Source organism: Aethalodelphis obliquidens, unplaced genomic scaffold (assembly GCF_003676395.1).
Source record: "Aethalodelphis obliquidens isolate GAN/ISIS:26980383/991018 unplaced genomic scaffold, ASM367639v1 scaffold39, whole genome shotgun sequence".
Lineage (NCBI taxonomy): Eukaryota > Metazoa > Chordata > Mammalia > Artiodactyla > Delphinidae > Aethalodelphis > Aethalodelphis obliquidens.
In genome coordinates, this window is record NW_020837983.1 from 7,514,777 (window position 1) to 7,534,753 (window position 19,977).

Genomic DNA, 19,977 nt, shown 5'->3' on the forward strand with positions numbered 1-19,977 from the left:
CCCCCTGTTTTAAAAAAATCAGTGATAATGTGCTTATATATTATATAATGAATTATGTAACTTGTCCAAGGTGGAAATAGGTCTCAACCCCAAAACCTGTATGCTTAACCACTATGCTTACTGCCTCATCTCATTCAGTTTATATACTAATATATCATGATTTATTCTTTAATTCACATACTGCACTTATACTAGTCAAGTTTATTGCAGTATTAGACATCTCTAAATGCAGCGCTCTTTTGAATTGTTGATAAAGGAGAGCTGGACAACAAGTGGATTTATGAGCTAGCGCATATGTGTGGAAACTGAGTGTATTTACTGTAAGAGAAAATTGTGTTTTCTCTACAAAATTGGTGTCAGAACGGAGAAGAGTACTTATACATAGTTCTGGCAGTACTGAAACGGAGTAGTAAACAGGCATTTGAGCTAATACACTTTGTTAACAAATAGTGTTCTTTAGAATTCATGATTTGGGAAATCTATCTACAAGGCTGGATTAATCTAAGTTTATTTTATTTTGGCCCACTCTTAGTGCAAGTGCAGGACAGTCAGTTGACCTTTTCAGTTTATTGCTTTAACTCTCAGACTGCTTATCTTTAAATTTGATAATAACAGAAAATAAACTCCAGCCAGATTGTTTTCACCTTTTCTCATAGGCACTATTTTCCCAATAGCATTATTACTCTCCTCAGTAAAACGAAAGTGAAATGCGTGTGTCTTATTTCATAAAAAAAGACAAGACTCTGACATATTATCTGTAGTTTATGTTCTTCTAGAGAAAAACTGTAATGCCATCAAAGTTTGTTGTGCTATCTGAAGTTCTTAATAAAAATTCCAGGAGGCCAAGAGATCTCTGGGCAGTTTCATTACATTTATGGGGGAACTAATTGCCCATCTTCTGACAAAACCTCAATGAGACCTGACTCCTAGCCAGCTCAGCCGGGGTCTTCCCTCTCACCTCCAATTCTAAGGTTTACTTCTTGTGCTTGCCTTAGGCTGGTGCTGTAAACCACTGAGCCAGGGCCACAGCTGTGAGCTAGGATTACTGTGGAGCTATTCATTTGCCCTAGTTTCACTACAAGATGAGATCCCTGCATTTGACCTTGTATCACTTTGTTGTGTTGCTGTCATTATTACTGTTTTATTATTGTTGTTGTTGTTATTTTTGTTACTTTATATACTTAAAATGCCTAGCTTTGAAACCAGTTTGGATTTGAGATACACAATACATTCTATTATTTTAAAATGATAAATGCAGACATCTCTGTATCAACTTTATTCAGTTTTCAGATTTATTCAGCTTTTTTTACTTTATCCAGAAACTAAAAATTCTGATTGGCCTTCAGTTTTTAAAGTGAGGAAACAATTTCTGTTTATTTGGATTTGGATATGCTCTATGTTGGAATGAGGGCCTACTCCGTGCTGAAAGAGGTTATGTGTTTTTCTGAGCTAGGTGAGAGGTGAGCTAGGTGAAATTTGTGTTTCTCCCTTGGTGGGTATGCATTATGTATAAACAAAGATGTTCTACGGTTCCTAGGGAAGAAGAATGAGGAAGATGCCTCCTTCCTAGTTCTCTCACAGGATTTCCCAGGAAATCATTGGCACAGACTGAAGTTCATGGAGTGATGTAGAGTGAAGCTAACAGACAATTCTTGAAAGCCTACTATGCGCCAGGAACTGTGCTTCCTATATATTTGCCTGGTCTCATTTAATTTTCTTAACAAAGTCATGAGGTCGTTCCCCTTTTCCTTATGGTGTAGATGAGGAAACTGAGGCTCAGAGAGATTGGGCAACTCATCTAAAGTCAAAGAGCCAGAGGTGGCAGAGCAGGGAATCAAACAATGTTTATTGAGATTCCATAGCCAAGACCTTTCTGTGCCCCATGCTGCCTGTCTGTGGACTCAGGGGGCCTGGGGGCTCCAAGTCCACACTAAAGTCAGGGTCTAGTACTGAATGAAGTCCCATGCATTTCTCTTAGGTTCTAGGGACAATCAGAATGTCAGAGTGGAGAAGAGACTTCACAGCTCAGTCAGGTATTTGCTTAACCACTGGTTTCCTAACCTCTTCTGTTTGGGCCTTAAACTTGAATGTGGAGTTGGGTGGGGACTGAACTTCTCCAGGGCTGGGAGGTGGCTCTGTCTCCTGAAGGCCAGCCATGCACCAGCTATGCTGTTGTTGTTTGGAGGCCTAAGCATTCTTCACTTCAAACCGATTACTTTTTTGTTATCTTAATATAACATCATTGGTTATCTAGCTGATTGAAATGTGAAGGAGACTAATCCTGTACGGTAACGATTTGCAAGTAGAACACCAAATCTGTGGGGATATTCAGGGCATTTGCTTTTAAAAATTGATTTTTCTCTAACTTGTGCTAACTGTCCCTTGATCCTTATTTAGAGAATTCCATCATTTTAATAACTTGGTACTGTTTTGCTGGTAAATGACGAGATATGTAAACAAAGTTTTTTCCTCTTCTTTATGGACCTAAAAACATGTTCAGAATTTTCATTTGCAGCACTTTATCTTTTTTTATTTTTTTTCTATGTTGCAAGCAAAATGTCATTTGATTTAAATTGACACTAAGCACATTTCTGTTAGAGGAGCCAGTGACTATGGTCTTTAGATATAGACTGATTATATTTCTTAATCCAACAGCAGTTTAAGTTTGTGCTATGAATGTGAGTCGGTGGTTTGACTCTGTGCAGCAGGCAGTGGGTACTTCACGATTCTTCTTCAGCAGGGGCTCAAATGACTTTGGAAGATTGTCCTGAGTATTTAGATGCCCCTTCTCTCTATGGGTAAAAGTGTGTGCTCTGTGCCTGGCTATCCATTATGTAGTTTTATAATTCATTCATTGAATGTCTGTTGCATGGCAGACACAGATTGTCTTCATCACACCTCATTTCATCCTCACAACCACCCAGGGAAGCTGTTATGTTATGAGCATGTAATATTCCCTCCACTCTTTAGATAAGGAAGCTGAAGTTCAGGTAGATCTAGTTCCCAGTGGTTACACAGCTAGTGCCTATTAATAGCAGTGCTCACCAGATCTGTCTGCCTTTTTCAACTACAACATTTTGCCTGGAAATGAGCTAGCAGGAAAATTTTAGGAAATGAGGTTGAGACAGTGGTAGAGGGCTTTGAATTTTACTAGTGAGGCACCACACTTTGGATTAATTTATTCATTCAAGACCTATTTATTGGGCACCTAATATGTGCCAAGCAGTCTGGGCATTGGGGGCATCACATTGAATCACAAAGCTTAAATACCTGCCGTTGAGAAGCTTACAGTATGGCTCTTGGAGGTTTTGAACAGAGAAATGACATGCTCTGGTATAAGTTTTACAGGAGTCTTGCTGACTGCAGTGCAGGCCATCAGCTGCAGAGGGGCACAGGCTGAGTCAGGGAGACCAGTTAGGAGGACTGTTTTGCAACAGTCCAGGCAAAAGAAGGTGGGGCTTGAACCAGCGTGGTAGCAGAGGTGAAAAGTTGGATTCTAGATGGACGTAGAAGAAAACACCAATGGGATTTGCTGAACAATTGGATGTGGACATTGCTTGTCTAGGCTTTAACTGGAACTCAGGTCAGCCTGCCTCCTAAACCTGTGCTCTTTTAATTATGTTAAAATGCTCAAGTGTAAAGTAGCTTCACAGTATTCAACTTAGTGAGAAACGTAGCTCCTTTTCAATGCCTTGGCACTAGACTTGTGAAAGCAGAATACTTGTTGGTGTCCGGAGGAGGCAGGACAGAGCTCCATTTCCCAGGAGCATTTATCATCCAGGCTGAAGTCGACCCGCCGGCTCCCTTGAAGAAGGCCACGTGCCTGGGTGGTAGCAGTTGGTTATACTCGACGTCTATAGTGTGTCCATCTCGGAGCCATTCAAAGTCCTTCCCTATGGTTTCCCTGCAGTGAGGCAAGAGGACAGATCTTATTAATAAGATTTAAGCCCAGCTTCACATGTTTCTGCCTTTGTTATCTCTCAGAAACCACATCATCAGGTCCAAATCAGAAATGAATTTTAATTCTTGGTCAAAAAGTGGAACTTTCAGCATACTGTTTGACCATTAGATACGCCAGATCTGCTAGTAGCTTTAATAACTGCAGGATACAAGTTTACATTTCCCGAGTCAATGAAATTGCCACCAAGCTGTTTGTGCGGTAATGAGATGAATAAAGTGTCATTCTCATTCAATTCATTTTCATTGACCTTAAGTGAATGACCTTATATGTCCAAGAAGGAGGGGAACATGACCCTGGGCAAACATAAACATTGCATCTGCTTCACCATCATTACTAAGGACAGCATGGGCAGCTAGCTATACTTGTGGATTTAGACTAAGAGGCAACTCCCGACACACCTTGTCTTGAAGCAGAGGCAAATGATTGGGTTTCAGTTAATCATTGGAAGGCCTCGTGATCTGTCTAGAGCCTAACTGCATCTTCTGGATGCAATCTAATATCCCAATGAACTTGGCCATCCATTGGGTCCTACTGGGCAGGTTGTCCAGTTAAGGATATGAATAGAGGCTCTCAATTCCTGGCCGGCAGACCGCATTTATCACAACCCCTTTCTTCATTAACCTGCCCTGGAGATCAGCCCTGAGGGTACTCCTTTGTTGTGTCAGCCACACCCTAAATCAAGCAGCCACACCAATAAGAGATGAATGTGCACACCTCTGATTCCCTCCTGCCTCCAGAATGCAGATAAGAGGCCCTGCCACTTTTCAAAAATTCAAAAGCAACTGAAGAATCACTTGTTTTATTTTATTATTTTTCCCAGGGCTGCGTCCAAAGAGGACTCTGCGTTTGGTGCTCTGGACTGCAGAGGAGCAAGGTGGAATCGGTGCCCTGCAGTATTACCAATTACACAAGGTAAGAGAGCAGCCATGGACTGCTGGGCATTTGCACATGTAATATCAGTGTAAATACAGCAAAAGCACTGATGCTTTGAGTTTAAGAATTTCCTCTATTGTCCTGAAGACTCAGCAATACTTTGCGGTAGGCTGGCCCTGGCAAACACCCCTTGCAGAAGTCTTCATCCAGCTCCATAAAGGAGAATGCACTGGTGAGCTGAGGGTGCTGGGATGGAGCTGAGTGATTTTCTATTTCTACATTAGTCTGTAGCCTTAGGAAAATTACACCTGCTATGTGGCCATTTTCCTAAACTCTCTAGTTCTGCTATATTCATGTATGCCAGAGAAATAGTAATAGGTTAACATTCCCTGTTCCTACTGAGTCCACCCCCATACCCCAATGTCCCAAATCCTCCTGGGAGCGCTGGTATTTGAAAGCCACATCCTGAGACCTTGAGTCAGCCAGGAGCATTGATAATGGTCATGGGAATAGCAGCAACGAGAGGTCTCAGACCTGGGAATGTGGAGGCCAGTGTGGTTTGACAGTGACCCATATAAGGCAAAAGTGAAGCTTGAAGCAAGAAGGTGATAGTGGAAGATCATAAACAGAAATAAAAGACCACGTTTAAGTCAGGGGACAGGGACTCCCAAGGCAAAAGAAATAAAAGCAAAAATAAATAAGTGAGATCTAATCAAACTTGAAAGCTTTTGCACAGCAAAGGAAACCACCAACAAAACAAAAAGGCAATCTACGGAATGGGAGAAAATATTTGCAAATGGCACGATCGACAAAGGGTTAATAGCCAAAATACACAAACAACTTCATACAACTCAATGTCAAAAAATGGGCAGAAGACCTAATAATACATTTTTCCAAAGAAGACATACAGATGGCCAACAGGCACGTGAAAAGATGCTCAACATCTCTAATTATTAGAGAAATTCAAATCAAAACCACAATGAGGTATCACCTCACACTAGTCAGAATGACCATCATCAAAATGTCTATAGATAATAAATGCTGGAGAGGGTGTGGAGAAAAGGGAACCCTCTTGCACTGTTGGTGGGAATGTAAATTGATACAGCCCCTATGGAGAACAGTATGGAGGTTCCTTAAATAACTAAAAATAGAATTACCATATGCCCCAGCAATCCCACTACTAGGCATATACCCAGAGAAAACCATAATTCAAAAAGACACATGCAGCCCAATGTTCATTGCAGCACTATTTACAATAGCCAGGTCATGGAAGCAACCTAAATGCCAATCGACAGACTAATGGATAAAGAAGACATGGTACATATATACAATGGAATATTAATCAGCCATAAAAAGGAACGAAATTGGGTCATTTGTAGAGCTGTGGATGCGTATAGAGACTGCCATACAGAGTGAAGTAAGAAAGAGAAAAACAAATATCGTATATTAACGCATATATGTGGAATCTAGAAAATGGTACAGATGATCTGGTTTGCAGAGCAGAAATTGAGACACAGATGTAGAGAACAAACATATGGACACCAAGGGGGGAAAGCGGAGGGGGGGTGGGGGGGGTGGTGGTGTTGATGAATTGGGAGATTGGGATTGACATGTATACACTGATGTGTATAAAATGGTTGACTAATAAGAAAAAATAAATAAAAAATAAGCATAAAAAAATCATATGCTAAAACTTATTGCCTAACTAATTTTCAAAATTCTAATCAGATTAATAGCTGCCTTTATGTCATAGTTATGCTTATGAAGTATTACTTCAATTATTATAATAATTGCTAGCCTTAGTAAATTGTTCTGTAATATGTGAGATTCTTTGTGGTTTGTGTATAAATTTTGAAACTAAAGTAGAACTTTATTGTAATATCTAAAACACACTTTCCAAGGAAACAAACTTTGGCTCAAAAAGGTCTATGAGCATTTTGGCAGGCATTACTAAGTAAAATAATTCTAACAGGAAGTACTGAGTTTTTCACTTTACATGTGTAATATACATGTACATTTATATTATTTATAACAATAATATTTTCCTGCAAAATACTTATATAATTGGCTCCAAACAAAATTTATAAAATTATCATTTAGGTCATACAAAGTTATAAATAATTTATTGTATGGAAATATATTTTGGAGTCAACTAGAATAGCAATCATTCCTGGTATCCATCCAGCATGCCCGTAACAATTCATAGCATAAAGTCCTATAAAGGTTTTGTACATATTATTCTCTTATTTTTTAAAAAATGCTACTTCGCATATTTTGATAAACTGTAAACTTTTTTCTCCTAGTGTTCAAGTTCTTTCCACTGTATCTTCACATTAGCACATGAAGTTGAGAATTATTTATATGTATATTGTTTGTGTTTTATGTTTATTGATTTGTTTATAAGTAACACACATTTTATGCTAACAGTGTTTTATTGAGGTATAAGTAGCATAGAGTGATAAAATGCACAGATCTTAAGTCTACAGTGCAATATATATTTGGCAAATGTATACCCCTGTGTAACCATTGCCCAGATCAAGATATAGAGCGTTCCTGTTATCCTAGGAAATTTCCCTTTCAGATCAACCTCTGATTCCGCCAAAGATAACTAAAGATAACTATTATACTGATTTTTATTACCACAGATTGTTTATGCCTGTTCTTGAACTTCAGTGATACAGTATATACTCCTGGGCTTCCTGCAATATGTAAACAAGTATGGTTTTGTGATTCTTCTGTGCTGTTGTGGTAACAGCAGTTTGTCTCTTTCTATTGCAGAGGAGTTTTTAAAAAAAATTTTTAACACCTTTATTGGAGTATAATTGCTTTACAATGTTGTGTTAGTTTCTGCTGTATAACAAAGTGAACGAGCTATATGTATACATATATCCCCATATCCCCTCCCTCTTGCGTCTCCCTCGCACCCTCCCTATCCACCCCTCTAGGTGGTCACAAAGCACCCAGCTCATCTATACTAGCTATCTGTTTTACATTTGGTAGTGCATATATGTCCATGCCACTCTCTCACTTCGTTCCAGCTTACCCTTCCCACTCCCTGTGTCCTCAAGTCCATTCACTATGTCTGTGTCTTTATTCCTGTCCTGCCCCTAGGTTCATCAGAACCTATTTTTTTGGGATTCCCTATATATGTGTTAGCATACGATATTTGTTTTTCTCTTTCGGACTTACTTCACTCTGTATGACAGACTCTAGGTCCATCAAACTCACTACAAATAGTTCAATTTCATTTCTTTTTATGGCTGAGTAATATTCCATTGTAAATATGTTCCACATCTTCTTTATCCATTCATCTGTCGATGGACACTTAGGTTGCTTCCATGTCCTGACTATTGTAAATAGAGCTGCAATGAACATTGTGGTACATGTTTCTTTGAATTATGGTTTTCTCAGAATATATGCCCAGTAGTGGGATTGCTGGATCATATGGTAGTTCTATTTTTCGTTTTTTAAGGAACTCCATACCATTCTCCATAGTAACTGTATCAATTTACAATGCCACCAACAGTGCAAGAGGGTTCCGTTTTGTTCGCACCGTCTCCAGCATTTATTGTTTGTAGATTTTCTGATGGTAGCCATTCTGATGGGTGTGAGGTGATACCTCATTGTAGTTTTGATTTGCATTTCTCTAATGATTAATGATGTTGAGAATCCTTTCATGTGTTTGTTGGCAATCTGTATATCTTCTTTGGAGAAATGTCTATTTAGCTCTTCTGCCCATTTTTGGATTGGGTTGTTCTTTTGATGTTGAGCTGCATGAGCTGATTGTATATTTTGGAGATTGATCCTTTGTCAGTTGCTTCGTTTGCAAATATTTCTCCCATTCTGATGGTTGTCTTGCCTCGTTTATGGTTTCCTTTGCTGTGCAAAATCTTTTAAGTTTCATTAGGTCCCATTTGTTTATTTTTGTTTTTATTTCATTTCTCTAGGAGCTGGGTCAAAAAGGATCTTGCTGTGATTTATGTCATAGAGTGTTCTGCCTATGTTTTCCTCTAGGAGTTTTATAGTGTCTGGCCTTACACTTTGGTCTTTAATCCACCCTATACTGTTGTATACGGTGTTAGGGAGTGTTCTAATTTCATTCTTTTACATGTAGCTGTCCAGTTATCCCAACACCACTTATTGAAGAGGCTATCTTTTTTTCTATTGTATATTCTTGCCTCCTTTATCAAAAATAAGGTGACCATATGTGCGTGGGTTTACCTCTGGGCTTCCTATCCTGTTCCACTGATCTATATTTCTGTTTTTGTGCCAGTATCATACTGTCTTCATTACTGTAGCTTTGTAGTTTAGTCTGAAGTCCAGGAGCCTGATTCCTCCAGTTCCATTTTTCTTTCTCAAGATTGCTTTGGCTGGGGCTGCCCTGGTGGTGCAGTGGTTAAGAATCCACCTGCCAATGCAGGGGGCACGTGTTTGAGCCCAGGTCCAGGAAGATCCCACATGCCGTAGAACAGCTAAGCCCAGGCGCCACAACTACTGAGCCTGTGCTCTAGAGCCCACGAGCCACAACCACTGAGCCCGAGTGCCACAACTACTATAGGCCGTGCACCTAGAGCCTGTGGTCCACAACAAGAGGAGCCACTGCAATGAGGAGCCCGCACACTGCAACGAAGAGTAGCCCCCACTCGCTGCAACTAGAGAAATCCCATGCACAGCAACAAAGACCCAATATAGCCAAAGAATAATTAATTAATTAATTAAAAAGATTTCTCTGGCTATTCAGGGTCTTTTGTGTTTCCATACAAATTGTAAAATTTTTTGTTCTAGTTCTGTGAAAAATGCCAGTGGTAGTTTGATACGGATTGCATTGAACTTGTAGATTGCTTTGGGTAGTATAGTCGTTTTCACAATGTTGATTCTTCCAATCCAAGAACATGGTGTATCCCTCCCTCTGTTTGTATCATCTCTAATTTATTTCATCAGTGTCTTATAGTTTTCTGCATATAGGTCTTTTGTCTCCTACAGTAGGTTTATTCCTAGGTATTTTATTCTTCTTGTTGCAATGGTAAATGGGAGTATTTCCTTAATTTCTCTTCCAGATTTTTCATCATTAGTGGACAGGAATGCAAGAGATTTCTGTGTGTTAATTTTGTATCCTGCTGCTTTACCAAATTCATTGATTAGCTCTAGTAGTTTTCTGGTAGAGTCTTTAGGATTCTCAATGTATAGTATCATGTCATCTACAAAGAGTGACAGCTTTACTTCTCCTTTTCTGATTTGGATTCCTTTTATTTCTTTTGCTTCTCTGATTGCCATCCCTAAAACGTCCAAAACTATGTTGAATAATAGTGGTGAGAGTGGGCAACCTTGTCTTGTTCCTGATCTTAGTGGAAATGATTTCAGTTTTGCACCATTGAGAATGATGTCGGCTGTGGGTTTGTCGTATATGGCCTTTATTATGTTGAGGTAAGTTCCCTCTAGGCCTACTTTCTGGTGGGTTTTAATCATAAATGGCTGTTGAATTTTGTTGAAAGCTTTTTCTGCATCTTTTGAGATTATTGTATTTTTTTTTCCTTCAGTTTGTTAATATGGTATATCACATTGATTGATTTGCATATATTGAAGAATCCTTGCATTCCTGGGATAAACCCCACTTGATCATGGTGTATGATCCTTTTAATGTGCTGTTGGATTTTGTTTGCTAGTATTTTGTTGAGGATTTTTCCATCTATGTTCATCAGTGTTATTGGTCTGTAGTTTTCTTTGCTTCTGACATCTTTGTCTGGTTTTGGTATCAGGGTGATGGTGGCCTCATAGAATGAGTTTGGGAGTGTTTCTCCCTCTGCTATATTTTGGAAGAGTTTGAGAAGGATAGGTGTTAGCTCTTCTCTAAGTGTTTGATAGAATTCGCCTGGGTCCTGGTCCTGGGCTTTTGCTTGTTGGAAGATTTGTAATCACAGTCTCAATATCAGTGCTTGTGATTGGTCTGTTTATGTTTTCTCTTTCTTCCTGGTTCAGTCTTGGAAGGTTATGCTTGTCTAAAAATGTGTCCATGTTTTCCGGGTTGTCCATTTTATCGGCATATAGTTGCTTGTACTAATCTCTCATGATCCTTTGTATTTCTGCAGTGTCATTTGTTACTTCTCCTTTTTCATTTCTAATTCTATTGATTTGAGTCTTCTCCCTTTTTTTCTTGATGAGTCTGGCTAATGGTTTACCAATTTTGTTTATCTTCTCCAAGAACCAGCTTTTAGTTTTATTGATCTTTGCTATTGTTTCCTTCAGTTCTTTTTCATTTATTTCTGATCTGATCTTTATGATTTCGTTCCTTCTGCTAACTTTGGCGTTTTTTTGTTCTTTCTCGAATTGCTTTAGATGTACAGTTAGGTTGTTTATTTGAGATGTTTCTTGTTTCTTAAGGTAGGATTGTATTGCTATAAACTTCCCTCTTAGAACTGCTTTTGCTGCATCCCATAGGTTTTGGGTCATCGTGTTTTCATATTCGTTTGTTTCTAGATATTTTTTTATTTCCCTTTTGGTTTCCCCAGTAATCTCTCGGTTATTTAGTAGCGTATTGTTTAGCCTCCATGTGTTTGTATTTTTTACAGTTTTTTTCCTGTAATTGATATCTAGTCTCATAGTGTTGTGGTCAGAAAAGATGCTTGATATGATTTCAATTCTCTTAAATTTACCAAGTCATCATTCATGACCCAATATATGATCTATTCTGCAGAATCTTCCATGAGCACTTGAGAAAAGTGTATTCTGTTGTTTTTGGATGGAATGTCCTATAAATATCAATGAAGTCTGTCTTGTTTAATGTATCATTTAAAGCTTGTGTTTCCTTATTTATTTTCATTTTGGATGATCTTTCCATTGATGAAAATGCGGTGTTAAAGTCCCCTGCTATTATTGTGTTACTGTTCATTTCCGCTTTTATGGCTGTTAGCTTTTGCCTTATCTACTGAGGTGCTCCTATATTGGGTGCATAAATATTTACAATTGTTATATCTTCTTCTTGGATTGATTCCTTGATCGTTATGTAATGTCCTTCTTTGTCTCTTGTAATAGTCTTTTTTTATTATTATTATTTTTTACAAACCATTGTGTCGAGGGCTGACTTTCAATAGATCACAGCGAGGGAGCTGCTCTGCTACGTATGAAACCCCAACCCAGAAGCAGGTCGTCTACGAATGGTTTAGCACCAGGTTCCCCAATAGTCTTTATTTTAGTCTATTTTGTCTGATACGAAAATTGCTACTCCAGCTTTCTTTTGATTTCCATTTGCATGGAACATCTTTTTCCATCCCCTCAATCTGTATGTGTCCCTAGGTCTGAAGTGGGTCTCTTGTAGACAGCATATATATGGGTCTTGTTTTTGTATTCATTCAGCCAGTCTATGTCTTTTGTTTGGAGTATTTAATCCATTTACATTTGAAGTAATTATCAATATGTATGTTCCTATTAACATTATCTCAATTGTTTTGGGTTTGTTTTTGTGGGTCTTTTCCTGCTCTTGTGTTTCCTGCCTAGAGAAGTTCCTTTAGCATTTGTTGTAGAGCTGGTTTGGTGGTGCTGAATTCTCTTAACTTTTGCTTGTCTGTAAAGGTTTTAATTTCTCTGTCGAATCTGAATGAGGTCCTTGCTGGCTAGCGTAATTTTGGTTGTAGGTTTTTCCCTTTCATCACTTTAGATATGTCCTGCCACTCCCTTCTGGCTTGCAGAGTTTCTGCTGAAAGATCAGCTATTAACCTTATGGGGATTCCCTTGTGTGTTATTTGTTGCTTTTCCCTTGCTGTTTTTAATATGTTTTCTTTGTATTTAATTTTTGATAGTTTGATTAATATGTGTCTTGGCATGTTTCTCCTTGGATTTATCCTGTATTGGACTTTCTGGGCTTCCTGGACTTGATTATTTCTTTTCCCATGTTAGAGAAGTTTTTGACTATAATCTCTTCAAATATTTTTTCATTCCCTTTCTTTTTCTCTTCTTCTTCTGGGACCCCTATAATTTGATTGTTGGTGTGTTTAATGTTGTCCCAGGGGTCTCTGAGACTGTACTCAACTCTTTTCATTCTTTTTTCATTATTCTGCTTTGCAGTAGTTATTTCCACTATTTTATCTTGCAGGTCACGTATCCGTTCTTCTGCTTCAGTTATTCTGCTAATGATTCCTTCTAGAGTATTTTTAATTTCATTTGTTTTTGTTGTTCATCATTGTTTGTTTGCTCTTTAATTCTTCTAGGTCCTTGTTAAACGTTTCTTGTATTTTCTCCATTCTATTTCCACGATTTTGGATCATCTTTACTATCGTTACTCTGAATTCTTTTTCAGGTAGACTGCCTATTTCCTCTTCATTTGTTTGGTCTGGTGGGTTTTTACCTTGCTTCTTCATCTGCTGCATATTTCTGTCTTCTCATTTTGTTTAACCTACTGTGTTTGGTGTCTCCTTTTCACAGGCTGCAGGTTCATAGTTCCTGTTGTTTTTGGTGTCTGCCCCCAGTGGGTGAGATTGGTTCAGTGACTTTGTAGGCTTCTTGGTGTAGGGGACCGGTGCCTGTGTTCTGGTGGGTGGGCCTGGATCTTGTGTTTCTGGTGGACATGGCTGTGTTTGGTGGTGTGTTTTGGGGTGTCTGTGAACTTAGTATGTTTTTAGGCAGCCTCTCTGCTAATGGGTGGGGTTGTGTTCCTGTTTTGCTAATTGTTTGGCATGGGGTGTCCAGCACTGGAGCTTGCTGGCCATTGGGTGGAGCTGGGTCTTAGTGTTGAGATGGAGGTCTCTGGGAGAGCTCTTGCCAATTGATATTACATGGGGCTGGGAGGTCTCTGGTGGTCCAGTGTCCTGAACTCTGCTGGCCCACCTCAGAGGCTCAGGCCTGACACCTGGCCAGAGCACCAAGACCCTATTAGCTGCATAGCAGTGAAAGTGGCAGTCTCCATTCTGAAGTCAGATTATGAGGGTCTGCAATAGCTGTTCAGCTAGAACAGGCTGACTTGGGAGCACTTTGTCTATGAGGCTGTCTCCAGCAGCTGGTGGCTAAAAGAGTAAGTCTCCGCATGTGCTGCCAGTATCTTAAACGTTTATATAGAGGTCTTCACTGGGTTCAGTCACAGATTCGGTACAGATTGTCTCAAGAACGCCTTACTCTCTCAAGGCTGTGTGCTTGAAACAGCCCTAAGGCTGAGGGTCTACAAGCTGCAGAAAGACAAGACCACCCTAGGTGTCCTGGAAGCCATCATTCTTGCCAGGAACCCTGTTGCTGCTGTCATGGAATCCGGCTTCCCCTGCCACTGCCAGAAGAAGAAGCTGAAGAGTAGTTTTTTATTGTGTGAATAGTATATACCACAACTTCTTTATCCATTCTCCTATTGATGGTCATTTGGGTTGCTTCTAGTTTTAGCTATTATAAATAAGGCTGATATGACCATTTTTGAACAAATCTTTTGATGAACATATGCATTTCTTTTCTTTTCTAGGAGTAGAATTGCTGGGTCATATGGTAGATGAATGTCTAACTTTGTTAGAAACTGCCCAAGTGGTAGGAGGCTGTACAATTCAACGTTCCACCAGCAACACATGAGAGTCCTAATTACTCCCCATCCTTCCCAATACTTAGTAGTATTTGTTAGACTTTTTATTTCTGACCATTCTTGTGGGAGTAATATTTTTATGTTTTACAAGGTACCAGTCTGAAAAGTCCCAAGAAAAGTTCTGACTCCACTTTTTTTTTTTTTTTTTTCGCGGTACGCGGGCCTCTCACTGTTGTGGCCTCTCCCATTGCGGAGCACAGGCTCCGGACGTGCAGGCTCAGCAGCCATGGCTCACGGACCCAGCCGCTCCGCTGCATGTGGGATCTTCCCGGACCGGGGCACGAACCCGCGTCCCCTGCATCGGCAGGCGGACTCTCGACCACTGCACCACCAGGGAAGCCCCTGACTCCACTTTTGATAGTCATCATTCTTTCACCCTTTCCTGCTTCCTTGCCTTAAGACTACCACCTTCATTCTGTATTCTGCCTTATGACTTAGCGAGGTCAAGGGCCTTTTACCCAGCTGTTAATGGTTGGAGTGACCTTATTTCCATTTGGAGGCACAGCCCGGAAGAGCAGGACATAGAAATGCCATCCTCTCATAAGCAACGCTGACTCCCTGGAGGCAGACTCTGCATGGGGGCTGGGGCTGCTGGAACTCAGCTGGAGCCAAAGGGAGCCTGAGGCAAGAAGGAGCCCCAAAAGCGTTTGGGGAGGGAGATTTTCCTCATGCCCAGAAAAGAGGTTATTCTAGAAAGCAGGAAAAAAGATGTCAGAAAATGCTTTGTGTTATTTTTTATTGATAAAATTATTTTTTTTTTAAATATGAGCTGCTTTTTGGTTGAATTCAGCTTGCATTCACTGAGAAGGAAATGTCACCACATATGGAAGGATATTATTGTGCTCTAGTGATTTTTAAGAGTTTACTTATAGGAGTGGAATTTAACTTTGGAATTAAAAAATATTACAGATGATTTTATTGAATTTTCAAGTCAATGAGGAAAATGAGTATTGTCCAGATGCCATTTGCCTAATCTGCTTTTCATGGTAACAATGTTACTTTCTTCTCTACTCTTGGAAGGAGAGCAGGATGTCATTTCTCATGTCCTGAAACATACAAAGGAGGAAAACCACCCTAGAATAGTCTCAACTGGATTGCTGGCATATTTTAATCTTTTCCATTTTAAGCAAAAATATGATCTGGCATAATTATAATGAGTAAGGTAATCTGGCCTTGAGAAAGCCTCATTACACAAAGTAATCAAATAAAATAGTTTGAGATGTTCTCTTTTGGCCTGAAAAATATTTTAACCTTTTCCTGATTTATTGCACAAACTACTGGCAATTGAATTACTGGGATTATGAACACTGCCGTGTTCTGGTAGTCATTAATACAGGCAATGTCTTAAACAGGCTTTATTAAGTGAGGGATGGGAGGTATGATCCTTCTAAATACATTATTTTATCCTAACTCTAGCCAACTGTAAAACAGAAAATGTTAGAATGAATACATATAATATTTTGTCAGAATTTCTGATGTTGCCACGCTGAGGAACAAAACTTCCTCTTTACTTAAGTAAACATACAAAAATGCTAGCTTCTTTTAGTTTAGTAGTAAAGTTCTTGCCAACTTCCCAGCCCACACTGGGTTCATGTTCCACTCGAAAATAAAGGGATATTTAGAAATGCTTGTGAGAATTCTTCGTGTTATCTGGGCAAATGGGTTTACTTTGACATTTTTATTTTGCCAACCCTACTGCCTCTATCTAATGTTAATTTAGCTAGATTGACAGTGCTAGAGTGAGCACAGTTTTGTACTCATCTGCAGCTCTGGTTATAAAAATAATAGACCTGATATACTCATTCAGCGTAATTGTGTCTGGACTGTGTCTCCGGAACGGCCTTGCTTGTGTCGTTAATGTTCCGTGCAGTATAGATGTACTAATCAGAGGTTATTGTTTTAATCATTACTGCTGGGCTTTTATGCATCCCATGTTTTTCTTTCAGTGCCTAGGTATTTGCATTAGTCTGTCGAGCACATCCCAAAATTGGTTTAAATTTCATTTATCTCAGCGTGTTCTTGGTCTGGAGCCCCATGTAGTCCCAACATTCACACAGTTTCTACAGCACACCTGGGTGCCCTTTGGGGTCTTATTAGAATCTGTGGATTTCATTTTTTTAAAAAAGGAAAGGGCTGTCTTTTGTATTTGTTTGCTTTCTCCTGAGAATTCCATTATGACTATGGGATTCCAGAATGTTCTGTATGGTATTTATATACAGATGTTATGTCAGCCTGGGAAGAGTTGTCAAACTGTTCCCTTTGGCATTAGGACCATCACATTATGCCACCTTGCAAATGAACATGAGTAGGCTTTCACTCACCTCTTTCCTTTATCTCTTTAGAAGGGATCCGTCTTAGCTAAGTTTTTATTATTTTTTTCCACATAAGAGAAAAGAAATAAAGTAAGAAGACTGGCTGTGACAACAAGAATGGCATCTTTGACCTTGCCTACTACAGTTGTGGGACAATATTTATCATATAAGGCCTTATGGTTTCAGGTCACAGTGAAGTTGGCTTGGGTATTAGTTTTAGCCCATACATATCCTGACTTCTCTGCTACCATCGCTAACCCAAAGAAGCCAACTGCATTTCAAAGTTGGTTCTGAGAACATTGTGCCAAAACACTCAGGTTCACTGTGAGTTCTTGTGGCTGGCATCTTATCTCATTTTGTTCTCCATTTGTGAAACCATGAAGGACTTCAGTTTGTATCCAGCCCATTTTACCAGCTTACTAGAGGTTGCCTACTAGGCAGTTTCTGCCTCAGTGCCTCCCTATTGCTCACCAGGTCGTGATCTGACCCGGAAGGACCCCTAGCGTATTTAGTGCATGCACTTCCTAAGGAAATCAGATTGGCACACCAGGATACGCAAATCTGAACTGAGATGTCATGCTTAGGATCACAAGAGCCTTTGGGACTAAATTGTCTCATCCCCATGCACTCGGGCCGTAGTACGTTACAGAGTCAGCAAACCACTTTCGAACCAGCAGCACTATTTTAATTTGCCTGGGAATGTCGTCTTCCCTTTGTCTTCTAAAAGCAGGAGTTGGCCAGCTTTCTTTACAGTCCAAGTAGTAAATATTTTAGGCTTTCAGGCCATATGATCTCTCTACTCAATTGTCATTGTAGTGCCAAAGTTGTCAGACAATACTAAATAGATGAGCAGAGCTGTTTCCCAATAAAATATAAGGAGGAGAAGGAGAAGAAGGCAGAGAAGGAGAAGCGGGGGGAGGAGAGGAGGAGGAAGAGGTGGAGAAGGGAGAGGCGGTTGGAATCGGCATGCTGGCCATAATATGATGATTCCTGTTATTGGGAAGAAGTTTCTAGAAAACTTTCTTCTGAAGCCTTTTCCAATCTCATGATCACACCTTTTGGTGGAAGAGCTTTGTAGCACATGATGGTATTCTAACATTTAAAGTGTCTTATCTCTAACATTTAGATCTTTTTTTTTTTTTTTTTTTTTTTGTTTGCTGTACGCGGGCCTCTCACTGTTGTGGCCTCTCCCGGTGCGGAGCACAGGCTCCGGACGCGCAGGCTCAGTGGCCATGGCTCACGGGCCCAGCCGCTCCGCGGCATGTGGGATCTTCCCGGACCGGGGCACGAACCCGTGTCCCCTGCATCGGCAGGCGGACTCTCAACCACTGCGCCACCAGGGAAGCCCCTAACATTTATATTTTAATATGACTGTTATTTGTATGCTCAGCAGTCAAGAGGTTGCAGTTTTTGTCCCTTAGGTATTTGGCCAACAGAACACACCATTACCAGGTCAGTCTGTAGCCTTAGTTCTAGCCCGATGAGCCACACGACAGGCATAGTAAGTTGATTGAAGGAAGGGGTTAACATACTTCCTCAATATTTCCTAAAGCAAGAGCAGAACCTTTTATTAAGATAACTAAATGTGATAACATTTGAAAATATATTTTACATGGCATTTTTTTAAAAAGTATACACATGTAGAAGCATCTTTTAAAGAAATGAACACTCTAATATATCTGGACGACTTTCTACTAATCCTCAACAGTTGCCATTCACTGTTTAACCACATCCTAGTTTTATCTGTAGCTTTGCCTGCAATGTTTCTTTTTTTAAATCTGCATTATTGTCTGGGAGAGAGGCTTTTCCCAGGAGACCTCGAGAAACTCATGTCTTTTGGTAATCAGTAGCCCTTCTGGAAGTTTGCCCCCTACTCTGGCTGCTGTGGTTTTTGTGTACTTGTGCTAGAATAATGCATAATCATTGAAGAATGGTCTGTCGATGATGGCTTGAGGGATGAATGGGCAGAGTCAAACTAGCAGGGCTGCCAGCAACATCAGTGCTAGAAAGCAGATACTGGATGGTGAGTTTACTTCGTACTCTGAGAGCAGTGTCTAGAAGTGACAATAGGTAGAACTAAAACCATGTTGCTTTTAGGGCTGAAGATCAAACAGGGAACTGAGAAGCAGAATTGTGGGACACAGCTGAGAGTGCAACCTGAGTATTGCCCACAGGCCTTTGTCTTTCTCTCTGGAACTCATCCTAACAGGTCATTCCTATAAGTATTAACCCAAGTCCTGTGCTGCCTTAAAGATACCACTTGTCCCCTGATAGAGAAAGTCTTGCTCTGGGTTTTCTAACTTCCTTATCAATTAGGGCACATCTATAATTCCTTCTGACTCATCTATTTGTGTTAAAAACATAAAGGCATAATTTTTTCCTAACCAAAAGATTAGAACTCTGATTCCTTATTTTCTTTCAGAAGATCTCACTCTTGCATCCTCTTATCAAATGGTTGTCCTGCATTTACAATTATTCATTCTAGAAGCTGAGGTTACCCCGAACAACCAGCAGTTTGTCTAAACTGCTTTGGTTTCAGAGTTCTCTTAAAGGAGAGTTCTCAGAATCAATTTCTCAAGAGCTTTTGTACCCCACACAGCAAAACATATATAAACAACAATTCGAATTTTAAAAGCTTAACAAGGCCTTTCAACAAAGGTTTAAACTGGTTTCATAACATGAGTTATTTTGAGATTAGACAGAATTTTCATTACTAGTTAAAACAGGAGTGTCATTTGCTTTTATAAATTTCTATGGTTTCATTTAATAAAACTCATCCCTGTGAAAGCAGAGGTGATGCTGTGTTAAATACTTGTAAATGTGTTTCAGGAAACTCTCCAGGTATTAACTAAGGCCCGGGAGAATGTATAGCACGCATCCTTCCCCCCGACATTGGCATAACCGGATAGTATTTTCCCCTCCAAAGCGCTGGAATACTTTATCACGCCCCAAAGAGCCAAATGGGAGACAATGAAGCTGTTTTGTCATTTGAATTAGGAAAGGTCAAAGGGAAGAGAATGTGATAGTAAACAGAGGGAAGAGTGCTTTGTGAAAATTGTCCATTTTTTTTTCATGTAAGGGAAAATACTTTTTTCCTTTTAATAGATGTGGAAATTCAATACTAGAGAATTTTTTGGATAGACTTACAGAGAGAAAAGAAACAATCAAGAATTTTGAAAGCTCCCATTTCTCAAACAAATATGTACTATGTTCTTACTATTTACAAGGTGTCATTGTAATCTCTTGCATCTATATGATCATTTATAAATATGAATACTTTTTCA

The 19,977-nt window shown here is 39.7% G+C and overlaps 1 protein-coding gene across 1 annotated transcript in view; it reads left to right on the forward strand.

Moving 5' to 3' along the window:
- The window catches only part of CPQ (carboxypeptidase Q), a 454,642-nt gene that overhangs the window by 341,373 nt on the left and 93,292 nt on the right, over nt 1-19,977 (forward strand). The window contains exon 6 of the mRNA XM_027131464.1: nt 4,782-4,873. Within this exon, the coding sequence (XP_026987265.1) occupies nt 4,782-4,873 (92 nt within the window). The remainder of the gene's footprint in view (nt 1-4,781; nt 4,874-19,977) is intronic.